The sequence below is a fragment of the Oncorhynchus kisutch genome, linkage group LG30 (assembly GCF_002021735.2).
Source record: "Oncorhynchus kisutch isolate 150728-3 linkage group LG30, Okis_V2, whole genome shotgun sequence".
Classification (NCBI taxonomy): domain Eukaryota; kingdom Metazoa; phylum Chordata; class Actinopteri; order Salmoniformes; family Salmonidae; genus Oncorhynchus; species Oncorhynchus kisutch.
Window position 1 is genome coordinate 25,664,909 of NC_034203.2, and position 10,292 is coordinate 25,675,200.

A 10,292-nucleotide genomic window follows, 5' to 3' on the forward strand; every position below is an offset into this window, starting at 1 on the left:
TTCTGACTCACACTCTCAGCTGACTGTGACTTTTTAGAACACACTGTGAAATCCAACACAACTGGAGCTAGTTTCTGGTTCAGATGACCTCAAGGCCCAAATCCCTGGGATGGCACATTGGTGGTATATTCCTCTTTTATTATTGGCAGTCACTCTCAAGGCGTCCGCAACAAAGGAGGCTGGTGGGAGGAGCTATAGGAGGACGGGCTCATTGTAATGACTGGAATGGAATCAATGGTACGGTAGCAAATATATAGAAACCACATGTTTGAGTCCGTTTTGTTTATCCCATTCCAGCCATTACAATAAGCCCATCCTCCTATAGCTCCTCCCACCAGCCTCCACTTGTCCGCATGCTTCCCAGGCGAAACAGTTCAGAACAGTTTGTGCATATATTATGATGACATTTTGTGACTTTTTTGTTTGTTTTGGACTTTGGCAAGGGTTTTTTCGACTGTTTGGGCAGACTACATTTTTTCAGAGGCAAGTCGAAGTCGGTAGTCGAAGTCTATGCCCTCTCGTCTGCGATTAGTCAACAGTAGGGATTCTTCAATTAAGTACCTGTTGTCATTCAACAAGAAACGACTCGTCCTTGTGCACATTTTTTTCACTTGAGAAATACTGCACCAAACATCCTAATCAGATGCAAAATTGCGCAACTAAGATCTCCCTGGCAAAAACATCAAAATTAATTACATATTTCTTGAGTTAGCTTAGATTAATTCTGACTATTTTGAGGAAGTGTATGCTGGCAACAGCATCTCAAAATGGGCAAACAGCACTATTGCCACTTCTTTCCCCAAAAATTAAGGCAGTATGCGAGCACACTCATATGGTTCACTTTGCTAGGCACCAGCCGAACTGACGACTTCAGTCTCAGCACTGTTCAGAGGTGCTATTGGTGACTGTAATCGTGTGATATTTGTTTGTGTGGCAGCACTTTTACTTAGGGAGTAGTTAACCGCAAAAAAGCAATTAATTGGTCATGTTTTCCATGATACATTGTAATTACTGTTTCCAATCATGTTGCGGGTCAGTATCATTATAATAATTAAAAACAAAACATTACATTGATTTTGTCTTGTTTTTCTGAGGGATATGGCATAGAAGCAAAAAGAAACAGATACAAATGAAACAGATAAAAGCATAGTCAGATGTAGCAAGGTGTGCTTTTCGATGTTGGATTTCCAACAGAGCAGATACTGTACAAACACAACTGTGATACTGAAGCTGTGCTGAAAGGAAATGACAGCCATTGAGAGGGGTTAGGATTATAAAACAGCATGGCCACTGACCACTTCTTTCCTTTATGTTTCTGCTATGTACAGTTGAAGTCAGAAGTTTACATATACCTTAGCCAAATACATTTAAACTCAGTTTTTCACAATTCCTGACATTTAACCCTAGTAAAAATTCCCTGTCTTAGGCCAGTTAGGATCACCACTTTATTTTCAGAATGTGAAATGTCAAAATAATAGTAGAGAGAACAATTTATTTCAGCTTTTATTTCTTTCATCACATTCCCAGTGGGTCAGAAGTGTACATAAACTCAATTAGTATTTGGTAGCATTGCCTTTAAATTGTTCAACATGGGTCAAAAGTTTTGGGTAGCCTTCCACAAGCTTGACAGAGCTGGTGTAACTGAGTCAGGTTTGTAGGCCTCCTTGCTCGCACACGCTTTTTCAGTTCAGCCCACACATTTTCTATAGGATTGAGGTTAGGGCTTTCTGATGGCCACTCCAATACCTTGACTTTGTTGTCCTTAAGCCATTTTGCCACAACTTTGGAAGTATGCTTGGGGTCATTGCCAATTTGGAAGACCCATTTTCGACCAAGCTTTAACTTCCTGACTAATGTCTTGAGATGTAGCTTCCATATATCCACATATTTTTCCTACCTCATGATGCCATCTAAGTCCCTCCTAAGTCCCAAGTCCCATCTAAGTCTAAGTCCCTCCTGCAGCAAAGCACCCCCACAGCATGATGCTGCCACCCCTGTGCTTCAAGGTTGGGATGGGGTTCTTTGGCTTGCAAGCCCCCCCCTTTTTCCTCCAAACATAATGATGGTCATTATGGCCAAACAGTAATATTTTTGTTTCATCAGACCAGAGGACATTTCTCCAAAAAGTACGATCTTTATCTCCATGTGTAGCAAACCGTAGTCTGGCTTTTTTTATGGCGGCTTTGAAGCAGTGGCTTCTTCCTGCTGAGTGTCCTTTCGGGTTATGTCGATATAGGACTAGTTTAACTGTGGATATAGATACTGTTGTACCTGTTTCCTCCAACATCTTCACGAGGTCCTTTGCTGTTGTTCTGGGATTGACTTGCACTTTTCGCACCAAAGTACATTCATATCTATTAGACATAACGAGTCTCCTTCCTGAGTGGTATGATGGCTGCTTGGTCCCATGGTGTTTATACTTGCATACTATTGTTTGTACAGATGAACGTAGTACCTTCAGGCATTTGAACCAGACTTGTGGAGGTCTACAATTTTTTTTCTGGGGTCTTGGCTGATTTCTTTTGATTTCCCCATGATGTCAAGCAAATAGGCACTGCATTTGAAGATAGGCCTTGAAATACATACACAGGTACACCTCCTATTGACTCAAATTATGTCAATTAGCCTATCAGAAGCTTCTAAAGCCATGACATCATTTTTGGGAATTTCCAATCTGTTTAAAGGCACAATCAACTTAGTGTATGTAAACTTCTGACCCACTGGAAATGTGATACAGTGAATTATAAGTGAAGTAATCTGTCTGTAATCAATTGTTGGAAAAATGACTTGTGTCATGCACAAAGTAGAAGTCCTAACCGACTTGCCAAAACTATAGTTTGTGAACAAGAATTTTGTGGAGTGGTTGAAAAACTAGTTTTAATGACTCCAACCTAAATGTATGTAAACTTCCGACTTCAACTGTACTTGCAATTATTACACATTTCCTTGAACCTGTTTAAGGCTAACATGGCAGAAATAATGATTTAATGACTGTGAAAGCAACATAATAATTTACTTGCATAATAATTATTGCATATGTCCGCGATTAGTACACAACATATAAAAGCTTTGACCATTTGATCTGTGTGGGTTAGCTTATGTGTCATAATGAATGGTGTTTGACATACAGAAACAGACATAGAAGATATAAGTACAATTTCTATTCCATGACTGTGCTTTGCACCCAAGTGCATCCAATGTGTTCACCTTTTGAATTACAACTGCCATGGTTCCATTTAAAAACAAGTAGAGGGGTTTGGTTTTTCATTTCCTATTCAGAAGAAAATTGCAGTGGGTCTCCATCTTTGAAACTTTCCAAGACTTCAAGTTTATGGATTTTCTATGAGGGGTACTGTATAAAGTAATCTCATTTAAAATGGTTTTACATTTTTTTAATTCTTTAAATTCAGAGGTCAAATTTTTTTTTTTTAAGTAAGTAAGCTGGAACACATTGTCCTACTGTTTAAGCATTGGTTTTTCAGCAACACTGTGCTAAGACCGGAGAGAGAAAATGATTGAACTCTGTTGTTCAAAAAAGGCCTATGTAAGCAAATTATTAGAAGTAGGGCTACATTTATCCTGATTGACATTTCATTGTTTACAAGCCAAACAACATGGGGTTTTAGGCCCACATAACAGCAACGCTAATTGTTAAATATGTTTGATGTTTGTTGTTACCCACGACCGCACTCAACATACTACATGTATTGAATGAAACACAGTACAGGCACACACACACACACACACACACACACACACACACACACACACAACACCACAATCTAAGTAAGGCATTTCACTGTACTTGTGCATGTGACATTCAAACTTGAAACACACACACACAAACACTTAAGCACATGTGCACAAACATACTACAAACAGGCAGTGAAGAGTGTAATGGAAAACAAATCTATTCAAACCAGGACTTACCATTGAAAAGGGCCTGTCCTTTCTCTGCACTCTCTGGAATCTCTGCAACATACATATCTTCAGAGAAGCCAGGCCGACACAGAGGAGGGGTGCCCCTGCCCTCTGTTGCAATCTGAGGGGGTAGGAGAGAGAAGGGGGTTAGAATGATTCAGAATCACAAATCACCCCCCTCTAAAATGCACTTTCGACTACCCCAAAAACTCCTGGTCACGTTCTGAACCCTCCACTCTATCTCCCTCCATAGTCATACAAATGCACCTGTTGTTTTTATAGCAAGGACTGCAATTAGGATAATGAGGCCAAAAGGGTTAACCATTAGCCAATGAGCATGGCTAGGCAAGAACAGGCCACATTTGTCTCTTTGAGGAGATAGAGAGGGGCCCAGACCAGGCCCAGGTTATGGCTCTATGTTGGGTCTATGGCTCACTGCTGGCTGGTCCCCCTTATCACTACTCTGATCTGAGTAAACGGGATGCTTTGAAGTTCAGGAACAGTAGGGCTAGGCTACAATTCCTAACACTCCTACTAAACTGTAGGGGTGAAAGCATCTGTCTGTGTGAATTCCTGTGTCTACTCAAACAAAACACTAAATCATCATCCCTCTTTATCTCCCCCATCATCATCCCTCTTCATCGCCTCCCCATCATCATCCCTCTTCATCTCCCCCATCATCATCCCTCTTCATCTCCCCGCATCATCCTCCCTCTTCATCTCCCCCATCTTCATCCCTCTTCATCGCCTCCCCATCATCATCCCTCTTCATCTCCCCCAACTCTATCTCTGATTTAATCACAATGGTCTGATGTTGAATCCGATAAGTTATATTCTGCCATTTGTTACATAATAAATTATTATCTGTCTGTATTTATCTTATTTCCAAAACAAAATACAAACATTCATGGAACAAATTCAATTGAACACAAATTAGACATTAGATAGATCTAGAGTTTGACAATTATCTCATCAAGTGTGCGTCGTCTATTATAACATAACACATCATCTATTACTAGCCTACCACATAATGGGCATCAAATTGATCAAAAACTATCAAAAAACAAAATAAAACGAGCATATGATCCCACATCCCTAAATACACTTAATACTATTTATTTAGAAGGGCCAAACCGGACAACAAAATAATGTGAAACAAGAAGAGTTCCACGGAAAACAAGAATTGAGAGTATCCATGCCACTTGCCATTCAACATCAGCGGAATTGAAATCGAATATGCTGGGGGAGGGGCGGGGGGAGGTGTATGCCTGGCTTTCTAGCACACTACATCATCAATTGACAGAGCACACCACCATGCATAGAACAGCATAGATCGTTTTTTAAATGAATAAATGGGTCTACATTTCATTAGACTGTCTCTCATATTACAGCTTTAATTATTTAAACATTTTGGCAATTTAAATGTAAAAAGTCCTTAATTTTTATTTTACAGCTCAAGTAGGCTAAGTCAGGCCTAAATTACTTATTAAAAGATACATAATTTTGATGAAACTATAATATTCAGAATGAACAATAAAATGTGATAAGTACAAGGTTGGACTAGGCTACTTTGGTAACCTACTTTACACTCTGCCGAGGCACTATAAGCAGCTGAGGTCAAGACGATGTTGTAGTTAGGAAATTAAAAACGAACATAGCATAGTCTCTGGCAGAGTCTCTGGATTGCACTAACCTAGAGAAACTCAACATAAGTGCACCGTAACTGTTGTTTGCACTGATAGCCTAATTAAAATACGTAAAGGGCCATTGCCTCGAGGCTCATTCCGTGTCCGTTAGGAAGAAATAATAATAGGCTTTTGTAACCCATAGCCTGCATCAATAGACAGCAGCAACTTACTAACCATATCATGCTGGCTCGTGAAAAGGTTACAAATGTAGCCAACAAACATGCAAGTATAGCATTTTAGCAAGTTCAACAACAAAAAATACTTCAAGAAGAAACATTGTATTTCTTGAGGCCCATATGGACTAATAAACCACGTTCATTATACCGTAATAGATATGACTATGTTTATAATAGATTATGCGGGCTAGATTTATTTTCATGAATTTCGAAAGCAAGCGAATATGGTACTAGAGAGGGATACATTGTAGTCAACACAATAACATATTTTGAACAAGCGAAGCTTTTTAAATGGCCAAGCATCCCATCCTTCAAATAGACTACTGTAGTGCTTTCTGCTCCAAGCAAACCAGGGTTGATCTTCACGCAACATCAATTTACTACATCTTGGCATTATTTGTTGACGCATCACATATCCAAGTTCCCAATACTGGATGCATTATAACGAGCATCCATCCCAAAAATGACCATGTAGTCTTTTTGGAGGCAAGCTATAACGGACAACCAGGCACGTAACCCGTCAGATCACAGCAGCAGCATCGTCACAGAAAGAAAGCAATAGTCCTAGAACTGTCCTAGAACAACAAAACCGTTCCGGAGACACATTACCTGCAAAGCGGCCAAGAGCGTGAACAGAAGCAGTCCCCTGCCCTCGTATAAGTACATTGATATGCCGTTTGTTATGTATTTTCCCTTTCAATGCGTGATAAATATCCGTATATCTGCTGCAGTCTGGATGTAGTGGTGAAACGAAACGTTCCCTGCTTACAACAAAGGCGGCAGCGGCAGCAGCATGTAGCAGCCTCCCCTATCCACTCTCCGCTCCGATCTGAGATCACCGCCTGGTACTGAGGCTGCTACTCCCTCCCATGCATACAGTCCCTCCAACAGAAAATACCCTGTCGCTGTGCCAGGATCTCTCACTGTCTCTCCCTACTGGTCAATTCGCCAAGTTCACTAAACACAATGTGGCTCCTTGAGACTCCGTCGTCTCGAAACTCCTCCTTCTCCAATCTAAAAACAAACATACAATCTGTTGAAAAGCACTTTATGTATTTTATCGACAGTCTGCTGCCCTCCTCTCGCTGCCTGAAAATGTTAGGGGAAGCTCAGGCTGGGAGATTTAAATACATGCCCTTAATCTTGCATTATTTTTACATTAGGCCTATGAATGAATTATTATTTTGAGCTTTATCCAAATGAATGACACACTTGGGTTTCTACTGAGGATGATTATGCTCTACATTAATCATAGGCAATTGAATATTTATCAGGTTTAGTCTTCCATCTATGCCTATCTGACAAAAAAATAAGAAATAATTTTGGCACCTGCTGAACAGTAAACAGACCCCTATAAAACACTGATTAAATATTGCCATACTTTCCTACCTAGACCTGATTTCATATTTTACTGCAATTGCAATGAAATGTATAAGAGTCTATAAAATGTTTCTGATTCCTAATCTTACTATTTAGCTGCCAATCATGGATCAATGAAGGGTGTCTCCAACCTGCTAGAAGTGTATTGATAGATAGGGATGGATCTATATGGGTCACAGCAAATTGGTTATCTTACATTTCACCTTATATGAAAGAATATTAAGTGATAATTAAGGTTAATTACTTTTAATTACATTTAAGGGTATGCAAATAACAGCCTCAATGCAAATCAAACGTGACACCTCTCAACCTGAGGGGCTATTGTGGTGGAAGTTGCAGTGTGTGGAGGCAGACACAGATATTAGGGTAATTTGGGGCAACTTTACCTTATGCGCAAGAATATTAAGTGTCAATTAATTTCTGATTAATGCAGGGTTAATTATTTTTGAAGGGTATGTAAATAACAGCCTCAATGATAAGTAAAATGTCTAATTGCTGACAGAAAAAAACAAAGTTTGTAAAAATAAAAATAAATCCCACTGGGTACACACTGGTTGAATCAACATTGTTTCCACTTCATATCAATAAAAATAGATGTTGAATTGTTTTCAGTGGGATAGCTATGTGGATGATGGTCATGGTTAGGCAAACACACCAAGAAGGGACATAAACGTCTAGAATTGAAAAATGTTTAGTTGCTCACCTTATTAAAATGTACCTACATTTTGACTGCTTTATTAAAGCTGCAATATGTAACTTTTTGGTTGACCTAACCAAATTCACGTAGAAATGTGATTTATAGATCTGTCATTCCCATTGATTGCAAGTCTAAGAAGTCTGTTGTACGTGCACTATTTCTATGGATCCCTTGCTTAATTTTCTTTTTTGTGTCTTTTACTTCCGGTTTTGTACACCAGCTTCAAACAGTTGAAAATACAATATTTTGGTTTATTGAAAATATATTTCACAACTGTTTAGATTGTACAAGGATACTCTACACTGTACAGTAGATGGCTTGTTTTGTTACATAAAATGAAATTATTTAAACTATTAGAATTTTAGCAACTAGGAAATGGTGAAGCAATTTCTGCATATTGCACATTTAAAAAAAAATTATTTTGTGTTTTCTTTGTTTTAGTGTTGGTCAGGACGTGAGCTGAGTGGGCATCCTATGTTGTGTGTCTAGTTTTCCCATTTCTATGTTTGGCCTGATATGGTTCTCAATCAGAGGCAGGTGTTACTCATTGTCTCTGATTGGGAACCATATTTAGGTAGCTTGTTTTGTGTTGGTTTTGTGGGTGGTTGTCGTCTGTCTTCGTGTGTCTGAACCAACAGAACTGTTTCGGTTTATTGACATTTGTTGTTTTGTATTTTGTATTGTTCAAGTTTATGGTCTTTATTAAATAAGACGAACACTAACCACGCTGCGCTTTGGTCCTCTCCTTCGTCCTCAGAAGAAGCAGTTACAAGATAAACATTTTAATCTCTACAAAAGTGGATTATTTATCTTTAGGTTCCCTTAATGTTACACTCTATAAAATGGGGGGCTAAAAACAACCCGATTTGAGTTCTTTGGTAACCCAGCACTGGGACAATATTGGACAGAACACATGCTGGGTTATTTTGACCTAGCCCGTTGGGTTGCGTGAATAACTCAATATGTTATTCATGGGTTAGTTTATTTCACTTTCATCCTGGGTTGACGCAGCTGCTGGGTCTTTTTAATGTAATCCTTAGATTATGGTCAGGAGAGTTGGCCTATTAGGGGTATGGCTTTTAGATATGTATTTATGGCCACCTGTGAGTACATTTCATTCCTGTTCATGTTAAGTTAGTAAATATATTTGTTCCTTAATTATTTTTTAATGTTAAATATTGTAACTAGTTGGCATCTATCCTAATATTGGGATTTGCATAGGCCTACAAGGTATTCACACACTTTTGTAACCCTCATTGGAGCTACTAAATTGCCAGTGTTCAACCTTAACATTTGATAAAAGTACAACATAACAGATGAACAGGAATGACATTTAATCTCACGGGTGGCAACAAAAAAGTTCCAAAAAATGTTGCCCATAATTATACCCAAATGGTCAATCACCATACAAAAATGCATGAATAACCATATAGGCCTATAAGTCTTCAGGCAATAAACACAGCCTACATACAGTACTTACCATATATGCACCCTTTTCAATCAAGGTGATGAAAAATGCCTTCAGTAATATTTGAAACATATTTGAAAGGTTAATTGTGGTTACCAACCACAAGACTGTTAAAATCATATAATTAGAATTAAGCAATAAGACCTGAGGGAGTGTGGTATATAGCCACTAAACCACGGCTAAGTACCATATCCCACAAACCACCGAGATGCCTTTATGCTGTTACAAACTGGTTACCAACATAATTAGAGCAGTACAAATAAATGTTTTGTCAAACCCGTGATATATACGGTCTGATATACCACGGCTTTCAGCCAATCAGCATTCAGGACTTGAACCACCCATTTTATAATACTTAATTTAATAGGATCTCTATGGTAAAAACTTGACCTATTGAACGTGCTTCCTTTTTTGACGCTTGCACGCATGTGAACAAACAAACCCCTCTTCAAGTGCGAGGGAAAACAAATAAATCATTCACATTTCTTTTAAAATGTCCATTTAATTGTTTACCGTGACCAGTTTTAGTAGTAAACATTTAATAATAAAATGAGTCGAAACAGTAATACTGTATATAGTGTTGAGCCAAACAAATGTCTGGCGCCAAATGAATGCGCTTGCGACCACACACTTTTCTCTTCCACTAATTAACAATCAAAATATAGTGAAGAACCACTGCTACATTCACAAAACGCAAACAGTTTCAATAAATCATGTTTTTAGTAAGCTAGTAATTGATATGTTAAGTATCTTGAGGCCTACCTGGGGAAAATATCGCCCAACCATGTCTTTTTCTTTGGTCCATTCGTGAGTAATATCTACAGAAAGCTGAGTCAATTTAGTTTAACTTAATAAGTCTGATGTGATTCATTAGAATCCCTTTCTGTGTGACAGTCTGTTGACTCATCTTCAGGGATGGATGTAAATCAGCTTTCATGTTCTCTTAATAAAACATGGGATGC

General features: G+C 38.6%; 1 protein-coding gene across 1 annotated transcript in view; it reads right to left on the reverse strand.

Annotated features, from left to right (window-relative positions):
* The window catches only part of LOC109874930 (cadherin-2), a 106,026-nt gene extending 99,382 nt beyond the window's left edge, over positions 1 to 6,644 (reverse strand). Inside the window, exons 1-2 of the mRNA XM_031810258.1 lie at positions 6,395 to 6,644; positions 3,931 to 4,042 (exon numbers count right to left, since the gene is read on the reverse strand). Coding sequence (XP_031666118.1) covers positions 3,931 to 4,042; positions 6,395 to 6,451 — 169 coding nt within the window. The 5' untranslated portion in view covers positions 6,452 to 6,644. The remainder of the gene's footprint in view (positions 1 to 3,930; positions 4,043 to 6,394) is intronic.
* Between the last annotated feature and the right edge of the window lie 3,648 nt (positions 6,645 to 10,292).